The 22302-nt window shown below is 43.0% G+C and overlaps 1 protein-coding gene across 4 annotated transcripts in view; it reads right to left on the bottom strand.

Moving 5' to 3' along the window:
- Positions 1–22302, bottom strand: part of PDE8B (phosphodiesterase 8B) — a 159836-nt gene that overhangs the window by 4895 nt on the left and 132639 nt on the right. For all 4 annotated transcript variants that reach the window (XM_006119129.4, XM_075932314.1, XM_075932315.1 and 1 more), the window contains exons 12-19: positions 17181–17258; positions 16105–16181; positions 15285–15449; positions 13895–13940; positions 11941–12076; positions 7703–7901; positions 6316–6533; positions 5550–5685 (exon numbers count right to left, since the gene is read on the bottom strand). In XM_006119129.4, coding sequence (XP_006119191.1) covers positions 5550–5685; positions 6316–6533; positions 7703–7901; positions 11941–12076; positions 13895–13940; positions 15285–15449; positions 16105–16181; positions 17181–17258 — 1055 coding nt within the window. The remainder of the gene's footprint in view (positions 1–5549; positions 5686–6315; positions 6534–7702; positions 7902–11940; positions 12077–13894; positions 13941–15284; positions 15450–16104; positions 16182–17180; positions 17259–22302) is intronic.

Genomic DNA, 22302 nt, shown 5'->3' with positions numbered 1-22302 from the left:
TTGAGGCTCTATTATGATGAGCAACATGTACAAAAAGCAGAAAGAAGAAAGTTCCTCTTGTGTACAGCAGTATTACCAGGTAGTTATAATCACATTACCTGTGTTACAAGTTTGGGAGGTTTTCAGAATTAGTTGTGAAATCAGCAAAAGAAAGAAAAAGACACTGATGTTCTCTCTCAACAACCAGGAAAAGCAACTCGGGGGCAGGGTGGTTATTTCTGATGTGGGCAATGGATCAAAATCTCATTGCATAAGTATCACCTGACAGATCTAAGCTGGTGAACAGCTTTCAGTCAGAAGTTACCCGATTGGAATCAGCATTTTAGAGCTGAAATTATAACAATGTGTAGATTTTATGCAGCACTTCTTATCTGTAGATATCAAAGAGTTTTATAAAGCAGGGAAGGTTTGAGCCTCACTCTATAGGTGGGAAAACTTGGGCATATAGAAAAAGTGACTTGCCCATGGCATGTTCAAGTATAATGCAGCAGCTACAGTGGATTTTTGTAAGTTTGAAAACAAACAGTAACTTTTCTGTGCAGCTTTTGGGCTGGATAGTAAGCCCCTGAGTAGGAATTACTCATTTATGCCTTGGGTAGGTTTCAGACCACTCAGGAACCCACCAGCAGTGAAATAGAAAGGAAGAGATCATGTTTAAGAACTCTCTACTTCCAAAGGCATCTATATTAACCCCTGCCATTGATCTATGTCACTTCAGCTATGCAAACAGAAGTGCGTTAACAATTTGTATAGTGAAGATGCTGAGAGTTATTGAATTAGGAATGTCAACATGTAATTGACCATACAGAGGCAGCAAGAGAGGAAGCATGTATCAGTGGGGTCCCCTCAGACAGAGGCATCCCATGGAGTCTGGGCCTGCCATGGACAGAGGCTGGTCTGTGGCAGCAGCCCATGTCCATGGAGGGTCCAAGTTCCTTGCAGAGAGGGGCTACTGCCACCCTGCACTGCTGCTTCAATATCAGAGGCAGCAGCATGGGGTGACAGGCAGACAGTTTGCGCAGGGAGCTGTTTTTTCAACTGGCTCCCCTGGCAGACAGCTTCTGCCTGCCACCCCATGCTGCTGCCTCTGATAGAAAGGCAGCAATATGGGATGGCAGGGGTCAGAGCACACAGGCTGCTGGTCCTGCTTCTGGGGACTATCAAATAGTCGTGTAACCACTAAGATCTCATGCGGTTACATGACTATTCAATTACATGATATCTACATTGAACCAAACTAAAACTTGCATATAGTGGAACCAACTTCAAGTCGGGGGGTGCTGCAGTATCCCTCTGCACCCCTAGATCCAGCACCTCTGTATGGAAACAGCATAGCTGAAGTTGACGTACTTACTGCAACATATTGTGAGGGGTAAGGTTGGAGAGTGCTGCTCTCCTGGTGGCTCCAGCTACTCTTCTCGTCCTGGAGGTGTACCAGCGTTGACAGGAGAGCGCTCGGAGATTGATTTATCATGTCTAAGCTAGGTATGCGAATGGGTAACCGGTAAGCATCACCCTTACTGGGCTACTTCAGCCCGCCCACGTTTCATCAGTTAACTGGTTAACTAATTAAATGGGATTTTACATCCCTAGTCTAAGCAATTGTGATGAATGGATGGCCAGTGGATTGATCACTGCAGTGTTCATTCCAGTGCAGTGGAAACAAGTCCCAGTAATTCCTCACTTCTCACCCTACCAGTTGCTTTGTGGAGTAGGTGACAGGGTTGAAACATTTGTTGCAAATCTGCAATGGAGCCATCTCCTGGATCTTTCCTAGTTTACAGGTCACAGGCAGTGGCAGATTAGCCACTGGCCCAGTAGAGCCCACGCCCAGGGAATCCAGCCAACTGGGGGTGCCCCTGTGCTCTGCCCCATTTTGCTTAGCACTCTTGCCAGGGGACAGAAATAGGGGCTTGCCCTGCTGCACCCAGCACACCTGCTGGTGGGAAACTCCTGTAGCCTAACTGTTCTCACATTTGCAAGTGTGCTAGATGCAGGGCGGGGAAAGTCCCTGCACCCATCCTAATGTCCCCACAAGGAGTGCTGGGGGAACTGCATGCAGAAGGGATGGGGAGGGGCTCACTTTCTCTGGCCCCCCCTCTGGGCACAAGCATGTTATTGTCGATTGGCTGCTTATTGAGCAATAAAGCTGAGTTCACCGTGGCATTAATGCTGCTCACAAAGTGATATATTTGTGTCCTTCCTTCTCCCACTACATTCAACTCAGTCCAAAATTGAACAAATACTTTTTACCACGAGCGCTGAAATTAATGTCTGTGTGGCTTATGAGGGAATATTTTGCAGTGACTGTTACCAATTGCAGTATTACTTTTCTCTCAATAGTTAAGTTAATCTTATTCAGCATAGACTTCCTAGCAAAGAACTGCCAAATTACTGCTTTGTCCTAGCTGTTCCAATATCAAAAACTAGGAAGAAACGCTATTAACAATACCTACAGTGAACTACTGCTAGATTGAAAAAGCCTATAATGCCACTCTTCTGTGGTACAATTTTATTACTCCAAGTCTTGATAGCAGAAACTATTGCACAATATACAAAGCAGTAAAATTAAGGAGTGTCCTATCAGAGGAAATGCTTTTTATACCTTAAAAATGCTGACAAGAAGAAAGTATGAAAAACATTTAGTTGTGTATTGTGGCGGGGGGGAGGAGGGGGCTAGCCGTGCCAACCTATGGGGGGCACCTGATTGAAGTGGTAAGGGGCACCGCATCAGGTGCCCCCCATGCACCGCGCGCCCGCTGCCTGGGGCCGCACATGCGCCACGCGCCTGCGGCGCAAGAATGGCTCGGGCCGGCCCTGGTATCAGTAAGGGATAAAGCAAATCCCTTTGCTATCTGAATGTGCGAGACTTTCAAAACCACTTCAGGGACTTAGGAGCACAATGACATTCAGTGGAATCTGTGCACCTAAATTTATGACGAGGCACTAGATTGGAAAGCATTAAAATGTTTAAAAAAAATGGGGAAAATATTAAAATGGATCCACTCCTGAAAAACTTCAAAATGATTCTAGCTTTAATAATAAATAGCCAGCACAGATCTATAGTCTCAAGATTTGCATTCAAAACTTTGGTTCATATCCAAGGAAGTTATGCAGGTTGTGGAACTTCTTCTGTGTTTCCACAAGCAGCAGGCTGGCCAAAGCCCACGCCACCCTGTGCCAAGCCCAGCAATTTTATGCAGTAACTGTAAGGAGCATTTGTTCTCCCTTTCTGAAGATGGCAAGGAACGAGGCTTATTCCTAAACATAAAATGTAATACAGGTGAACCTTTCTAGTCCAGCACTCTTGCTAACTGACCGGTTCAGAACGACAATTTTCCAGATCACGGGAAGTCAATATTGTCTAGCAGCATTACCAACACTTCCACTGCTTACTGGGCTGTTAGAGGACATTCAGGAGTAAATTAGAGCTAAATAACAGCACAGAACAGAGCTAGGATTGGTGGCTGTAAACAAACTTTATGGGATCATGGGAAACTTGGCCACACCCATGAAAAGTGGACATCTGGCTATCTAAAATCATTCTGGATGACAGATGTTTCTAGACCAGAGAGTTCTGAACTAGAGAGGTTTAACCTGTAGTCTTAATTTGTCAAATTGCATTCCGTCATCCAATTCTGCTACAAAACAGGCCTCAATTGAAAATGAGGCATTCCAGCTATTCATCACAGCTCCATGAAAAAATATGGAGGAAGCAGATGTTCCTTGTTTACAGATATGAAACAGCAGGGATAGATGAGTGTGTTAGGTGGTTATAGTACTAGTACTCCTAAGTAGAGTGGTGAACACTATCCTCAGGAAACACCGGAGTTGTCTCTTCTCCTCTTGGTTTTACCAATACAAAGGGTTTCTTGCCTTCCTATAAATATGGCAAAATACAATAGGAATGGTAGGAAGGATTAATGGTAAACAGCAATAAAAAGGTGGTCCACAAGCCATTTCCTCCAGTTTTGTCAACCACGCTACTGCAGTTAGGGAAGGGTTTTGACAGTGGACAGGATACTGTCTGTGGAGAAGTCACATCTGTGCTCTACTCATGGGATTTTTAGACTCTAAAAGAGATTTGCCTATTATCTAATAATTGAACTCAATCTTTTTACATGTAACTGAGCATGCCTTCCCTAGGGAGAAAGCCACTGTGCAGAATAATTTTACTTGCAAGAAGGAACTTTGAAATTAATAAAGAAACAAGAAAAGGACAACTGCCACCCTGAACAACAACAACAAAGACAGATACAGTTTAATGAACTTGGAAAAGATCATACTTTTTTTTGGGGGGGAGGAGGTGGGGGTAGGAGGGCTAGATTAAGTAACTGTCCAAAACCCTATGACTTCACAGTGAATGTGCGAGTGCATTCCCACAGCTGTCCTTTCAAAGGGTATAAAGTTGTGGTGTCCAACACACTAGCCCCTAGCTGCATGTGGCTATTAGGCCAGTTGAATGTGGCTAGTTTGCTATAGTGTGTGGCTAGTTTGGTATAGCAGTAGCCATTACAGTGGCTACTGCTTCAGAATTGGTTGGACACCACAGGTTATAAAGAATATAACTGGCAGGCAAAGGGATCTCTTGATACCAGAAGAAAATTAACATGCCCATGTGTGAACATAGAAAAATCTTGATATGAGGTTGAAGGACAGAAGCCTAAAGAGGTCAGCATTAATTTCCTGAACATTTGGTCTTTACCTAAGTAAGATGAGGGGCATCTTAGACCTAGGTATGTATTTTTGTACCATTTACCTTTAATTTGAGAGTATTTTCTCACATGTGTTTTAATAGAGGCTTAATTAGAAGAGTTTTTTTAGTGGCTGAGACTGTTTTGAGGAATGTTGTGACAGTTAATTATAGAAACACAGACCAAACATTTGACTTTGAGGAGAAACAAACAAGAATAACAGGCACCAGACTTGGGGTGCTCAGTCAAAAAGTACTGGATATAAATCTGATCCAGAGATGTTGTCAAGGAGCTCACTGTATCTGTTTAAGGTGCATGACGTGACCATAAGATGAGACCAAAGGCAGCAGATTGAATAATTCTCACTTTCTTTTTACCATTCTATCTTGCTTAAAGGCTCCAGAAACGTGTTTCATTGTAAACTAGTGGATGCCAAATTGTCAAAAGCTTTTCTATTTGCACATGTAAAGTCTGCAAATACCTCCATAAGCTCATGTAAATATCCACACCCGGGAACATAAACTGATCTGGATACTACAGACACATGCTGATTCTGCTTCACATGTAGAATTCTGCATGCAGAAATGGATATAGTTCTAAATTTTGTTGGCACTATTAGGCAAGTTTGAAATTATGCCTTACCACATGAGACGATTTAAGCTATTTGGGTCAAGGCCTGGCATTATGTTTTCCCATGTTTTTACTGTGCCTCGCACCATAGTGTCAGAATCTTGATTGTAGCATTTGGGCAGCCTCAGTTCCAATAAATATAAATCAAGGAAAACAATATTTAAATGTTTGCTTGATGCTTTACCAGTTCAGAGTCCTTTAGAACAGCAAGATGACTTAGCTTACATTTGAGTTGGTTTCCTCAGATGCCATGGGCTTGTTGATGCTGTTCACAAACTTGTTCACATGCTCAAAGTGCTTTGTCATCTCTGTTGCCAAAACCATGTCAATAATAGCCTGGCGCAATGTCCGATAATGGTTCCTAAAAGAGGGAAAAAAAAGGAAAATTTATTCATGCAGGCTATTGCAAGAGTTAACAGTTTCTCTCCTGATCTCCTCAACACTCACAAAAAGCATCGAGACAGTAATCCAGCATAAAAATTGGTAATTGGAAAGCAACTCAGGTCATCAGGGATTCTGGTGGCCTATGGACATTTTACAAAAAACTTAAAAACTAAATGGTAAAATTACAAATCACTCAACCGCAAAAAAGATGTGATAAAGGATCTGTCTGAAATAAGCAGGAACAGGAAGTCACCAGAGCACTTACAGAAATGGTTTAAAATAATGAAAGTTTGGTGTATGTATGAAATAAATCTGCTTAATCCATGGAATTCAATTTTCCAGTGATAGTAACACTATATTTCTATAACCCCTCCTAACCCAACCATTCTAGTCAGGTTGATTTTTTTTTTAAGTAATATAAAATGAAACATCTTTACATTTCCAAACATATAATTTGGAATGTTGACGTGGGGAAGAACATTAGATTAAAAAAAGCATTATCTAGTTCTAAGTGATTAAGGTTTTTGTGCAAATTTTCTAAATGAAACAAAAGTGGTATTTTCAAGTGCCCAAATGGAATAAAATAAAACAAACAGAACAAGCTAACCTATCAATATTCTTGAAAATGTTGCATTTGTTGTCTTTAGCTGTGAGCTGAAATGCCAACGCTGTATGGTGGCTTTCCAATACAGCAGTGTCATTATAAAGTACAGCTAATTCACTGCCTGCATTACACAGGAAAGAGTTGGTCCGTCCTGGATGATCCACATCATGAACTGTGGCAGCTATTAATGCAGCCACCTCATCTAAATGGTCAAGGCTTCCCTGTAAGAAAGAGTAAAACTACCATTAATCATCACATAGGAACTAACCATCCACAATAAAATCTTCAGAACATCACTAGTTAAGTATCTGAGTTCAAATATAAGTTCTTCAGAACGGAGGCCTTCTCTCCATGCAAGACCTTCCCATTCATTGAGCACCAAAAGCACCCTCTTCCCCTTGAAGTGACTTTTTCCATGGAATTTCCCTGCTGTGTCTTCATCCCAATGATTTCTCTGCCCTTTCTTCTGTTGGAGCATGGTAAACACCTTGAAGCAGGGTTTCTATTTTGTGTGTTTGAAAAAGCACTGTGTACAATTACAATGCTATGCACAGAACAAAATTCTCATGTTCCACAATTGCTATTGAATTAAATATCTGTTTCTGCCATTGACTTGAACGTAGCTATCCCAATTAAAAACTTAATTTCTGCACCTGTCTGTCAGTTGATTTTGATCACAAACCTACAATAATGTATTTTGGGGTAAAGAAAGTAGATAACCAAATACTAACTTTTTCCTTTTGCTAGTAAAACAGCTAAAGATGCCTTTTTTCAAAGGGTAAACACAGATTGTTTTATAATTGCTTCAGCTACATTTCTGTGAATAAAGAAGTGCTTCTAGAAGCAAGGGATGGGCATGGTCGTTCTAACGAGAAACCTTTTAGCATTCAATTTCTAAAAATGACCTTTTAGAAAAAAAAATAATGCCAGTACCATTATTGATTGTTCTTTTGCTCAGTATTCTCTCTTTTTATTATACATGATAAATCTAGGTTGTCCTCCTCATTGCCATTTCTTGATCCCCTCCCCTCCCAGGCAAGCTGCAGTAAAAATTTCAAGATATTACAAAAAGGAAAGAGCTTTCTGGTGTGGCTTCTGAATAGTGTGATCCTGCAACACCTATTTAATTTCCTTACTTTTATCAATTGCTTTATGGAGCTCAGAGAAATTCCTTATGCCAGATTTGAAGTCTAGACCAGACATAGGAAGCAGGAGCATTATATACTGGTTGTGAAGATGTTGGGCTCCACCATGTGACTGTCAAACAACAAATATGCTGTTTCTAACACAAGACTATCATGGACACATCTGTAAATGAATGAATAATCTGATGAGTCTGAAAGTGCATTTAACCAGGGGTCAAAGTAAAGACCTCACAATGAAGTTGTACCTTCACTCTCTCCTTTCCAAGAAAGAATGCAGTAGCATGTAAAACATCTGCTGCATGTGTGGAGTTGTGGTATGCGTTCGAGGAGTGGTAGTTGGCTTCTATCACCTGAAACCAGGCTCGTAGTGTTGCTTCTGAACAGTTTAAAAATTCACAGACTCCAAAACGGGCAAAAACTTTTAAACCCAAATAAACTAATGGCCTGGAAAACAAGCAAGACAAGTATAATTGAAATGTAGCAAAGCAGAAAAACCACACGCACGCATACAAACAAATTAACAATTTCTAGAAACCTTTTCATGTGCATCATGTCTTCTGTTTGACACCTTCCCACTTGTTCAAAAGCAAATGTAAATAAATAGATAGTTCGGTTTATCATACGATGATGATTTTTTTTAAGGCTCTAGTTTGTTTACTACCCATTCTGCCACTCTTTCAGACTTAATTTAATCTGCTATGAAAAGCATTACAGAGTATCAATCAGTGCTGCCAACTCTGACAATTTTATGAGGAGTCTCATGCTATTTGATGGGGTTTTTTTGAAACCCCAGTCCCTGGTGTCCTCAGATGATGTGACAATCTCAGCTTTCATTTACACAAAGTTTAAGCCTCTTGTGCTTTAAGCAAGACACTTGAAAACATGACCCAAGTGTATCTTAACAGCTCAAAACTCAGTGGCAAATAAAAACAAATTTGTTTAAAAATAATCTCATTTTTGTGGGGCTCTGACTTACATTTTTTAAATGCTTGAGGGTAGCAACTTTGTTCATCAACACTGATCTGAGCAGCTGGAGCCTAAAGCTATTCCTTCCCTAGATGAATCATGGACCGACCGCACCGATGAGATATCCAGCACATAAACCATACCTGCTTTGGGAGCACAGGACCAATTTTGTGGGGTGGAGCATGCAAGTTCCCTACACTACTCAGCCAACTGTAAGGCTCTTTAATTTAATGGATAAAGGCAGAGCAGGAACCAATTATGAGACGTTAAAGCCTGGCAAGCACAAATTAAAAATAAGGCGCACACTTTTAACAGTGAGGTGATGAACCACTTGAACAGACTACCAATGGAAATGGTAGATTCCTCATCTCTTCACTTCTTCAAAATGAAGACTGAATGCCTATGGTAATAATTGGGGCCTAACACACCTACCCCAAGCATAAGCCTAACTATGGGAATGGGGCTAAAATTGTACAGAATGTCACATTAGCTTTAGCAATAAACATTGACAGGAAAAGAAATGACAAGGAGACAGTAAGAATTAGTCCAAAGAGGCCGGATGATTTATCTCAAGGACTGTGCTGAGTTAAATCCTGTAAACAAGAGCACTGAATAGAAACCAATGAACCCAGCTTGGGGCAGAAATCAGGCCGAACTGGTGGACAAGGGCCATTTCACCCATCACTTCTTTTGGGGGTTTTAAAAATAAGAGTGTGCCTGGTTGGAAGGCAGAAGCACATGAGCTTCACCATCATAGCTGGCACCAATCACAGCCTTCTGAGACCCTCTGAGATAGCACAGGGCCTTTGTCACCCTTATCTTGAGAAATTATGTGACCAGACCAGGCCAAAGAGACGGATCAAGGGACATGGTGTTCAGGATCTAACCTTTGGGATGCGAGATGTTGGTTCCTGCTCCCACCCTACCTCCCTGTATCCTTTTCCTTCCACGCTTTTTTCTTCTTTCCTATTCCTTTTCTTTTGCTTCTGTTTAATAAAAAGAGTCTGGGTTAGTTGGCCAAGACTGTATTTTGCAACTGCTAGAAGCCTGTGACCAGCGAGGAAGCTAAAAGCAATATTTTAAAATAGTCCAACACTGCTAACAAGTGGCTGTCAGCATCAGACACAGAAGCTGCATTTCTAGCTCTGCTGTTCTTTTCCCTCTTGTGTGTTTGCCTCATTTTGTCTTTAGGAAACAGGATCAGACTTCACCAAGAGTTCGATTTCCATCAACTTTCTCCTTCCTCACCCCCCAAAAAGGAGGGTTATTATCATCGTTAGCATTATTTAAGACACTGGCAGAAAGGAGAAGGGGGAGAGTATGTTTCTGTGAGGGAGTGAAGAGAGGAGGGCCTGGCATCACAGGGGTTAAACAAAGCCTTTTGACCCAGCTAGTCCTACCCCACTTTATCTGTAGCCAATGCCAGGCCTGGAGAGTGGATAAAAGGAAAGAGAAAGGAGTGTGGTACTGCAGTCCACTAGCCAAAGCCCGTCCACTGGCCAGCCACAGGAGCAAGTAAGCTTCCAACCCCACCCCAAGACAAAGGGGAGAACCTAATAGAAACCCTAACTAAGGATGGAATCTGTACTCTTGGGGCTATGCCCCAAATTTAAGGACTGTACTAATATAGTGGACCGGAGTTCCTAAGCTGGGGGCACCTGTGGCAAGGTTCTGTACCCCTTTTCTGCCAGCTAATTCTGTGTCCTAACCACTGGGCCAACCCACCACCAGGGAGACCTGATCACAGTTTCCTTCTAAAAATTCAGTACAGCTAAGGGAATGGGAATCAGAGATGTGTTAAAAGGAAAGACTTATGCAATACAGGTAGTCCCCGAGTTACGCGGATCCGACTTATGTTGGATCCGTACTTATGAACGGGGCTTTTCTCGCCCTGGAGGACGTGGGCGGTGGGACCGCCCAGATGCGCCGCGGTCCTGCCGCCTGTGTCTTCCGGGGTGTGAAAAGCGGCTAGTCCCCCTCCCCCCCCCCAGCAGACCAGGCTTTTCTCGCGGACGCCTGTGGTAGAGCGGCTGGGGCGCTGCCGGGTTGGTCCCGCAGCGCCGCTCCTCGGCGCTACTGGACCAACCCGGCAGCACCCCAGCTGCTCTGCCCCAGGCGTCCTGATTCAGCCGCTGCTGAAACTGACCAGCGGCTGATTCCAGGAAGCCCGGGGCAGAGAAACTCTGCCTCGGGCTTCCTGTAGTCAGCTGCTGGTCAGTTTCAGCAGCGGCTGAATCTGGACGCCAGTTCCGAATTACATACAAATTCAACTTAAGAACAAACCTACAGTCCCTATCTTGTACGAAACCCGGGGACTGCCTGTAGTTTACATTTGAAATGCTCTCAGTTTTTTCCTTTTTCTATAAAGAAAGATTAAAAAGCTTAACAGTGGTGCTGGAACAATTTTTAATGTGGGAGGTGCTGAACTAAGCCCTTCCCTTATCTCTGCCCATGCCTCTGTCCACCCCAGGCTGGGGCTACTGTGAGGGGTAGCTGCAGAGCCCAGCAATCAGGACACCGAGTGACAGCGGAATCCTGGGGCAGCAGCAGGGCTGGTGGTCAGAATCCCGGGGGATCCTGGCAGCTGGGATCTCAGTGTGGACCCTCACTAGGTGCAAAGCCTGGGAGTGCTGAAGCCTGCCCCTGCCCCCACCCCAACCCCGCACTCCTATTTCCAAGGTTTATGTTACTTGATATGTTTTCACAGGGAATGAAGCAGGTTGAAGCTCTGATCTGGAAATCGTGAGCTATGTTTAACTGTTCATAATGTTGTACAGTGACAAGGTTAAGCTAACATTTACCATTTATTGCATCACAGTTAATTCAACATGACTTTCTGGAAGGCATCCTTAGTGAAGCACAAATTATTCAGCTCCATAGGCTAGCTGGGTAAAACTGCATGATCTGTGTTACATGGACTAGATGATCCAACAGTCCCCTTAAAAAAAAAATCTATTAAGCTATTGAGCCCAGTACCTTTCTCTCCACTCCACCTATTTTTTAAACCCTGTCCCAGAGCCTCCTCTAATGGGATTTGCTGTTTTCTGCATGATCATGACCAGCCTTAAACAAAATACGCCCAAAAATCCTTTCTGGAGCAGTTGATAAAGAGATTCTGGGAGTATGTAGATGGTAAAGGCAGTGTAGCATTCCAAACAATGTTTATTGGAAGAGTGAATCAGAGCATGTAGGAGACAAGATTAATTGATGAGGAAAGAATCCTGTAGGTCTGTGGGTGTTGAGAGACAGAAAAGACTGGGTGAAGTGTCTGTACCCTTAGTATGAGCGCACTGATTCCTTCTGGCCAGCTGCACTTTATTTCTGGAAACAGCATATTGACTTTGCAAAGTGAACACCCCCCTCACTCCCCCGCACACACACCCACCCAAGGGAGGGTCTCTCACGGCCTTTCACCAGGCCTGAAGACAAAATAAATAGGGGAAATCACAGGGTTCCTTTGTGCCATAGTTCACATGACAGCTTCATTTATGGGTATGTACAGAAAGCAGTCAAATACCTTTTATTGGTAACAGCTTCCACCTCAAAAATATTGAAGTCCCAGCTTTCTTCATTATCAAGTAACTGTGCAATACAAGGCGGCACATCGTTGATGGTAACTGGCACTGAAAGGTGACTGTGGCTTTGGTTCATGTCTGAAAATGGAATTTGGGAATAAAATTATGATTTTTATGAAACTTCAGTTATAGTAGTTTTTATATAAGTGTAGACCAGTGGTCTTCAACCTTTTTAACCACAGGATCACTTTTTCAATTTAAGTGCAATGTAATATCTACCTCAAATCCAAATACCCTTGTCCCGCTTCCTTCCCACCCCTTCTTTGAGGCCCTGCCCCTGCTCCACCCCTTCTCCAAGGCCTTATCTTGCTCACTCCCCCTCCACCTTTCTCCCCCATTCTTACTCGCTTTCACCAGGCTGGGGTAGGGGTTTGGGGTGCAGGCTCTGGACTTGGGCCAAAGGGTTGGAGTGTGGGAGGGGCTCTGGGATTAGCCCAGGGTGGGGGATTGAGGTCCAGGAGGAGTTTCAGGGTGCAAGCTCTGGGAAGGAGTTTGGGTGCAGGAGACTCATATCTGGGGCAGGTAAGTTGGGTGTAGGAGGTGGTTCAGGTCTGGGACAGGGTTTCAGGAAGCAGGCTCTGGCTGGCCACCATTTAACTGAGACTGCTTCCAGGTGGCGAAGCAGTGGGGTTTAAGCAGGCTTACTCCTGCCCTGGCCCTGCACCACTCCTGAAAGCATCTGACATATACAGCAGTGGTCCATGGTGCCATGTGCTGCCTCTCATTTACAGGGCACTGAGTCCACAGCTTCTACTGGCTACGGTTCCCCATTACTGATCAATGAGAGCTGCAGAAGTGGTGTCTGCAGGCAAGGACAGCACGTGGAGACCCTCTGCCCTGTCTTACTCAGGGGCTGCAGGGACATGCCAGACACTTCCAGGAGCAGCAATTACCTTAGGGACAATGATTCCAGCCACAACAGGGTAGGCATTTTAGAACTCACTACTCAAAGAATTAAATTTAAGCGTAAGAGAGAAATGAAAATTATGAAATGCACAGACCAGTCAAAAACAAAAAATAACATTTTACAATCAGTAAAAGTAGTAACAATGAGAGATGAGAGTGTGTGTTTGTGAGAATGACAGAGACACACAGTGCGTGAGTGACAGATTTGTATTGCTAAGCTCCCTCCATCCCCTTCTCTCTGTGGAGATGGGGTACAGAAGTGGGGGGAAGGAGGGACACCCTGACATCAGCACTCCCCCCCTTCTCTCTCCCACACCCTGCACAGCAAGCAGGAGGCTCTTGGGGAGGCTGAGTATGCAGCAGTATGACAGTGGGTGGAGGAACAACTGAAGTGCCAGCACTGGATAGCTTCCTGGACAAACCAGTCAGGATCACCCGTTAGAGCAGCCGTTCCAACCTTTTCCAGATGGGGACCCATTTTGACAATTCAGGAAGACTTGGTGACCCAAGGCAATTAAAAAACAGGGGGGGGGGGGGCGGAGAGAGAGAGACAAGGGGCAGAGCCACCTGGGGAAACACCTGGCAACTCTCTTGAAATGTAATGGCAACCCATATTTGGGTCCCGACCCATAGGTTGGGAAACCCTGCATTAGAGGCTCCAAGATCTATTGGTAGATCCTGATCTACTGGTTGGTGACCAGTGGTGTAGACAAACCCAGAAGAGCCAACAAATCAAATGTTGGCTTTTTACAGTTCCATTTGTTTTGTGAACACTTTTCTTTTAAATTTTTTTCCAGTCTGGTTTGTATATTTATCAGATACAAGATGTTGATTACTTGAATCAGTTTCAGACAGGAGATGTTCTAAAACTTGCTCTCAGATTACCATTTTCAAAGACAAATAAACCGCAAACTAGCTTGGAATTCTAAAGCAATGTTTGTAGCCAGTAAAACACAACACAGGTAAAAGAAGTTGAACATGGAAACTTACTCTTAGAAAACACATACTCATTTCCTGACAGTCTTCTCAAGCCATCCTGAAAGAAAGATGTTATAAACTGTAGGAAACAATTATCAAGGATAAAATCACTTTCCCCATTGGAATGAACCCTAAGTACCTAAAATATTGGTCATGTTTTAGTGAGTCCCTCAAGTACCATGCTTGTTTTCGGTCTTCCAATATAGAGGTTTAAGTATCAGCCAAAGGACTTGGATGCTTCAACTCTACTTCCCTGGAGTTACAAAATTTGATTAAAGTACAGGTTGGACCTCTCTTGTTCAGCACTCTGGGGACCTAACTAGTCCTGAATGATGGGATTTGCTGGACCAAGGGAGGTACTTCTCCTCATGGCCCAGGCTGCCCTGCTGCTACCAGAGTAGGGCAGCCTGGCTCCATCCCCGGGACTTTCTAGCTGCTGCTGGCCCCGTTGTTGCTGGGACTGGAGTGGTAGTTCTGCAGCTGAGGCCAGAGCTCTGCAGGCATTTGGGTCCACAGCTGGGGCTCTACAGCCCCAGGAGGGACTGGGCCGAAGGTCCATGGCCACTGCTGGAGTCGCAGCTCCCCACCATGTAACCCCCTCTCCTACCCACACACACTGGGCTCCCAGCTGAGTAGCTGGTCTCTCCTATCGCGCTCCTGCCCCACCGCCAGATCTCCCTGTTCATGGGCTCTGCGGTCCAGGAATATCCATAGTTGTGCCAGACCATGGATGTTGCCAGACCAGAGTGTCCCACTTAAGGGAGGTGCAACCTGCAGTAAGTGCAAGATTTCCTTTTTAAATGACATGGGTCTATAAGCAGACTCGGATTATTAAATACCACTGGTAGGAGGGCTCCAGATATTTCCCTATGAAAATCCAGTGCAGATTTGGTGTATAGGGCAGTCTGGGCCTGATAAAAGGATTGGAACAAGGGCTCGTTAACACACCAAAGCTCATTTTTACAATTCTGAGGTAGACGCTGACTGCACCAGGGGTGCAATAATTTTTCAGTTTAATTGCAGTGCAGTAATTGGGTAACGTTAAAAGCTCTCAGGAACGTGGGATACTATAGATTAGTTTACCCGTGTAAGTAGTTTCCAAAGGAATTAAAGAGTCATTCAGGCAACAGCAGCAGCGTAGCCATGCTAACTGACTGAAAAACAGCAATAGTAACTATCTTCATGTTTACTGGTGCCTGTCAGGTCAACTTTCCCAGTGTGGCCAAAACGCAAGACAAGTAAGCAAACTGAACTGCAGACACATCCCCCCTGAAAGTACAGGCACCCTGACAAACCTTCAGTCAGCCAGATGGATGCAAGGATTTTCTAGCCCCAGTGGTGGAAGAAAGAGACCCAATATGTCAGAGCAGTTGATAGGTTTACATTTTCTTTTCTTACTCACCGTCATCAGGCCTCCAACAAGATCGCTTGTATGAGGATCTTCATCTTTGGTACCTAGCTGAGGTGAGTAAAGTTCTGTTGTCCGTAAGATTTCCAAAACTCTGTCCAAAGCCTCTGCTACTGTGACAGGACTGTTCTCCTGAGCAGTATTGATGATGTTAATAACCTAAAGGCATGGGAAGGAAGAGTGAAACCAGATTGCTTCAAAGGAAAAAACAAAACAAAAACAAAACATTGTTTTGCTGCTTTGACTTGCTATGGGGCAGGAGCATGTGCAAAGAAAAGGGTCAATGCCGAGCCTAAAAGTTGTGTCTGGGCTCAAAGTATTTTATATGAAGACTAATGGGTGGCAATGCTAGAAGACTGTTGAGACCCGATAAACTCAGATTACACAAGTGTCCGGATAAAAAAAATCCAGGCCAGAACTCAAGCATTGTAATTGTGGATGCAAAGCTATGGTTTTCTAAATAGCTCTCAATCTAACAAGAAGAGAGCACAGGGGCCACACAGATGTTCTCTCAGGGCTATGATTTAGAGCAGGGGTGGGAAGCCGAAGGCCAAGGTGCAGCCACTGGGTTGTCTATGTCTAGCCTCCAAGGCTTAGGGTCTCTCCCAGCATTGGAGAGCCCACACTGGCACTCCAGTCACCCTACCGACTCCCTGCACCACCCAACTGATTTTTCCATGGGTCAGTGGCCCCTGACCCAAAAAAGGTTCTGCACCCCAGATTCAGAAGGAGCGCGCCAAACGGGATAGTTATTACAGAGTAAATAAAACGGAAAGAGACAATTTACACAGCAATTAGGGATATATTATTTTACCTTTGTGATTGGTGCTTCTATTGTCATTGAGTGGATTCTTGCCATTGATGAATACCGACGATTTTGTAAACTTGGTGCTGCCATTGTATAGAACATACAGATTTAGAGTGTGACACTGCACATAACATGGAACACATTTAAATGAGAGAACCCTAGGGGTCACTGGCACACAGAGCCTGTCTCTGGGAATGACATAACAAAACATGCCCGTAGCTAACCAAGGCATTCGAAGTTGCTTAAATGCCTTGCACGGAAAGGTCCAAGCAGGAAGCTATCAAATGCCACTACCACCATCATTACAGCTGATTCTCTTGAATATACTGGTTCCCATTATTAGGGGCTTACCTAGAAATGCCTAGGAAAGTTAATCTGAATTCATTTAAATTTAAATGGACTAGTTAACCACATTAAATCCCTTTGTGGATACTCTCCTTCAGAGTTAAAATTGCCTTAGGACAGTTTAGCTCTTCTTTCAACCCTCCATTAGTCTGTTCACACCCTGAACTCCCAAACTCTGCCTGACTGCAACCAGTCTCTTAGATCTCTGTGAGCAATGATGGTTTGGGAGCATATCCACATGAGCAGAGATGGTAAAAAGCCGTTAGCATCACCATCCTCACATCTCATCACAAAGGCCAGCTACAGAGAGGTAGAAGATTGAGTTTAGCCAGTAGCAGGACAGGCCCCTGCAAGCTGAAGGCCCTGTCCCCTCCTGAAATGGCAGTGAAGCTGATCAAGTATAGGAGGAGCACAAGCTGCCCCTTTGAAAGATATAGAGCTGGCATTCCATTATGCGTTCTTCCAGAACTTTCCTACCCCAGCTCTAGCACAGCCACACCGCACCTTCCTGCAGGCTGTACATGATCATGCTGCAAAGGTAGCATCTATTGTTGTTTGGGGAAGTACGTCACATTCAACATAAATGGGTAACAAAAATGTTAGAAACAGGTCGCATGTCTCAGTAGCTGAGAAGAATGCTGCTGCTTTTCAGTGCATCTGTCCTGTTTTTGTTTAACTCTGTATTTCTTGCTTTCTGTATTTCTAACGGTATTCTTTTCAGATTTTTATTTTCTTACCATCACTGCTTCGAGAGGTTATTGATTTGACATCAACTGATTCTTTCCTCCTGTTCTTGCATCTGAAGGAGTGGGATTCTAGAAATACCAAATGAAAAGTTTAAAATGGTAATACAAATACACTGCTCCATTATTGCCCCTTCCATCTGAAAATCCCAAAGCTTGCTATCTTCAGTGCCCCCTTTGAGTAAGTGAGATATTTCTAGCTCCATTTAACAGATAAATGGAGGAAGAGACAGATTAAAGCCAGATTTTAAAATAAATTTAAACACCTAAAGATGCAGAGAAGTGCCCAGAGAGACTTTCAAATTGCTCAGGGGCTACTTAAATTAAAATCAATGGGAGTTTGGTTTAAATTCTTCTACAAATCTGCCCCATGGCAGTTAATACCTCAAAATCAATTGGCATTAGGTGCTTATGCATTTTTTAAAATCCCAATAAGCTTATCTGCTTGCTTCTTTAAGTGCCTAAATATCTTTGAAATCTAGTCCTTAGTTACTTGCCCAATATCACTCAAGAAGTTGCTGCACATGTAAGACAAGCTATTTGGTCTCCTGATTGCTAGTCATGTTCTTTAACCAGAAAACTCTCCTGCCACTGACCTGAAATTGATGGTTTTAAATTTAAATATTAATTTACAGTGATTAAAAACAATCCAATCAACTAGTAATAAACAAAACCACAACTCCTAATATTGACAAGAGAATATCTCATATATCAGACCAAAAAAAAAAAAAAAAAAAAAAAAGAGTACAAAAAAGTAAAATCAAACCCACATACAATTTACATGCCTTAGTATAATCTCAAAATGCCAATCTGGTAAAATTCTAGATTTTTGTTTTTCAGATATATGACCACATTTTACTTTATATTGTAAAATAATTTCTGTCTGTACATATTTCTAAAATGCCCACCATTGTAGTATCTAAATTGCAAGTCACAGACCCAGAGAACTATTTAGAAGGGCTAATCATAATTTAAAGGATTAGGAATATCATGAAATTGACATTAACTTCATGTGATTCTGGAGGCATGCATTTAATGTGAACATAAAATAGTATAAAGACATAATATGCAATATACACAGTACTATTGGTTGGAAGATTCATGGTATAAGATTTCACTAAACTGTTTTAGAATTTAAAGAAAGCAAACTATATAATATAGTAAAAATTATAAAGTGACTAAAACTGATCAAAAGTTTGTCTTCGAGCATTCCTAAATGCTGTGATTCAGCAGCACTAAAAAGTTAAATCGACCCAGCCACAATCCTCAGGCATGAAAAATCTACACAGTTAATCTGACCTCATCTTTAGTGCAGACAGCATTAGGTTGGTGAAACATTCTTTCATTGACCTAGCTATTGTATCTTGGGGAGGTGAATCACCTATGCCAACAGGGGAACCTTTCCCTTTGGCATAGGTAATGTTTTCATTGAAGCACTGCAGCTCTGGTACTGTAACATGTCAAGTGCAGACAAGCCCTGAGAGTAGTCTTTTCCCCTTAAAGGTCCAAAGTTACTTTAAAATCCCCAAATTTCCTGTACAAGAAGGTGACAAAGCTTTTCTCTTATTTCACTGTCACTGAGTGTGGGGGATTCACTAGACCCTGCACCCCCATCTGCAGTCAGATGTGACTCAGACAACAGGTAGAACAGAAGGTGTATTGGTTCACAGGGACACAGCGTAGAACAGACTTGTTAGCACAGGAACAGAAGCAATCAGTACAACCCACAGAGCCCAGAGCCAGTGCCCTGGCCGCCCTCCCTACATCCTCAGCCAGCTGAGCCCAACTCATACTCTCAGCAATTGGTCCCAGCCCTGCAGGCAGCCCCACCTCCTCTTTTGTCCAGCTTCCTGAGGCAAAAGTATCACCTGACTGAATCTTCCATCTAGGCTCAGATTACAAGAGAGCCTGAGCTACTGTTGTGTATGTGCTAAGATGAGGAAGCCTGGGGCAGCCTCTCCCTCGGTAAGAGCCACACTCAACATTCCCATCACCAGCCGGGTACCAGTGCAGTACCCAGGGAAACTGAGGCACACACATGGGGTTACAACAGAACAGTACAGGACAGTAGGAATCACATACAACATAAAGCAAGCAGTGAATACAATCCCCACTATGCAAGCGTCTACACAGCAATTGCGTTATTTTGAAACAATTTTGAAATAATGGGAGGATTATTCTGATTTCTGTAAATCTCATTCTATGAAGAATAACGCCTTTTCCGAAAAAAATAATTTTGGAATAGGGGTGGAGTAGATGATCCACTTCTGCTATTTCAAAATTGGCCCTCAACCAGGGCCATTCTAAGTTATTCCTTCCCTCTAAATCAAAATAGTCCGTCCACATTCGGGAAGCCTGCCTCGGACTAATTTTGAGGCTTCCCTGCAGTGTAGACATGCTAATTTGAAATAAGCTATTTCAGAATAACTATTCCGGAATAGCTTATTCCGAAATAACTGTGCAGTGTAGACATAGCCTTTGTCACAGGCACACAGTGGTGAAAGTTTGAAATTCATTCTCCTGAATTTACTGAGCTGAACTGAGGGACCAAGATCCCAGCTTCTCTATTCCATTCTTGCTTCCGATTGTGACAATTGCTACCAACTGCCCTATACACCTGAAAATAGCGTATGCGGCTACACCACCATTCCTCCTCCCCACCTGCTTAAAAGATCGGTGAGCAATGTCTTGTCTTTAGGTCTCAGTCCTGCATGCACTCATTCAAGTGCTTATCTTTGAACATCAGAGGCTACGTCTAGACTACGGGGTTTTTCTGGGAGGTATCCCGGAAAAACCCTGCTGCGTCCTGGGAACGCATCTGCTCTTCCGCGTTTTTTGCGGAAGAGCAGACACGCTCTTTCGGAAGAGGTCTTCCTCCTTTCACAAGGAAGAAGGGCTCTTCTGAAAGAGAAGGATTTTCTGAAATTTGACACAATATAGATAGGCCAAATTTCGGAAAAGCCACTTCTGAAAAAACTAATCGGAAAAAGGTATGCAAATTGCAGAGCACATTTTGCATACCTTTTTCCGATAGATCATTGTAGTCTAGACATAGCCTGAGTAATCCGATTAACTTCCGTGGGACTACACAAATGCTTCAGTTCAAGCAACCCTGTGCAGGCTAGGCCTTAGACTGTAAACTCAACTGGGGCAGGAACCACCATTTACTATATGTCCATACAATGCCTAGTGCAACCTGGCAGAAGCCTTTAGGTTCTAACAAAATATACATAATCATAAATAATGGTCAGATTCATCACTGGGGTTAGCAAGAGCACCTAGCAAACTCAATGGAGTTGAGACTACTCAGCTAGTGATGTATTCAGCCTGATGTTGTATTCTGACCAAAATGCTTATAACCCAACCAAAGGGTTGGCAGGGGGAGGAAGGGCAGGAGGGGCAGAGGGGAGAAGAGCAATTCTGAGGCTGAATGGCTACAAATGCCACACTTTTTTAAAAATAGGTTGAAAATCAGTATTCTGTTTACCCCCCTCCCATGCCCTCAATTAAAGTTTTTGCTAATAGGTTAATAACATACTTCAAAATTTATCAAACTTTAAATTGGAATATCCTTATGGCACAGTAATGTGGCAAAAGTGTGATTTGTTGGCACAGAACCATAAACATCCCAAAGCAAGAAATAGGAGCCAATATAAAGTCAAGTCACTGCAAGGAGGCGCGGGAAGCATTAGTCTCACTTTTTAGGAGAATGAAGTAGGTGCTCACATGAGAGCAAGATGACCATTGTCAAGATTCATAAGAAATTCAGCTGTGTGATGAAGTAATGGAGTGAAGTAAGTAATGATCTTACAGGCCAAGTTTGAAATGCAATGGTGATTTTGGTGGAGGAAGTCTGCACAGCATTACCTTTAACTATCAGGGTTTGTCTTCACTTGCTGGTAAATTGGCACATCTGCAATCGATGCAGCAAGTGTTGGTTCAGTGGGTCAAGTAAAAGCATGTTAAAATCAATGGGAGAGTATACTCCCCATCAATTTGTATACTCCACCTCCCTGCGAAGCCTATGGGAAGTCGACCACAGACATTCTCCTACCAACACGGCACAGTGTAGCCACCGTGGTAAGTGAATCTAATAACGTTGACTTCAGTCAAGTTATTCACATAAATGAAGTTGCATAAATTAGATCATTTTTCCATGGTAGCGTAGACCAGTCCCAGTGTCTTGTTCTCCTGAGTAGATACAGTACATATAGAAGATTTTATACAAAGCAACAGCTTTAATAGAAAACTTCCGTTGAATAAGACATGAAGATTTGTTTATGACTTGGTGACTAGAATGTCTCCAACTGTAGGTACATTTTCAAGGAATCATGAGTACATCAAGATTTTCTATTTTCACTGTACTCCAGAGAGTCACCAACATGACTTCATGTAGTGTCTTCCTGTTCTCACTGAGCTGTGTTTCACTGAGAGGATGTTTTCAAAATGTATCATAGACGCTGTAAAACATGATGACCATTTCAGCATTCCACAATTTGAATCACAGCCATTCCCATCTTCCCCCCCTTCCCAGATGCTATAGCCAGTAAAGGAAAGATGAGATGAAGGATGACATTTATTATAAGAACATAGTGTCAGGAAGAAGCAGCATCGCACAACATATAATCACTGCTATTAGTAATGATTTAATGGGAACAGAAAATTGCAAACATTATTATTACTACTATCTTACACCATAAAGATCTCAATGGTGTTACAAATATTAATAGACATCCTGAAAAAAGTAGATAAGGCATAACTTCAACCACTACAGGAAAACAGTGACCATAGTCTAAATGAGACATGGGTGGTGTTTAACAGTGCACAGCAACACCACACCATGCTTTGGGGAGTAAGAAAAGGCTCAGACACTACACCCAAAAACTCCAGTGATGATGGAAGCATAAGAACGTAAGAAAGAAGAACAGAAAAAAGGGTAAAAAACCCGTATCTGGTTAACACGGCAGAACATTTAGATCAATAAAAGATGTTTAAACCCTAAAACGGGTTGATCTTGTGCCCCTGCTGTTTTAGATAAAATACTTTTATACTCTAATGGTGCATCGCTAGATGCTAGGATACATTGACCAACTTTTGTGACAAACTTTCGGCTGAG

The sequence above is a fragment of the Pelodiscus sinensis genome, chromosome 6, assembly GCF_049634645.1.
Source record: "Pelodiscus sinensis isolate JC-2024 chromosome 6, ASM4963464v1, whole genome shotgun sequence".
Classification (NCBI taxonomy): Eukaryota; Metazoa; Chordata; order Testudines; family Trionychidae; genus Pelodiscus; species Pelodiscus sinensis.
Note: the sequence above shows the minus strand (reverse complement) of the source record. Positions and strands in the feature narration are given on the sequence as shown.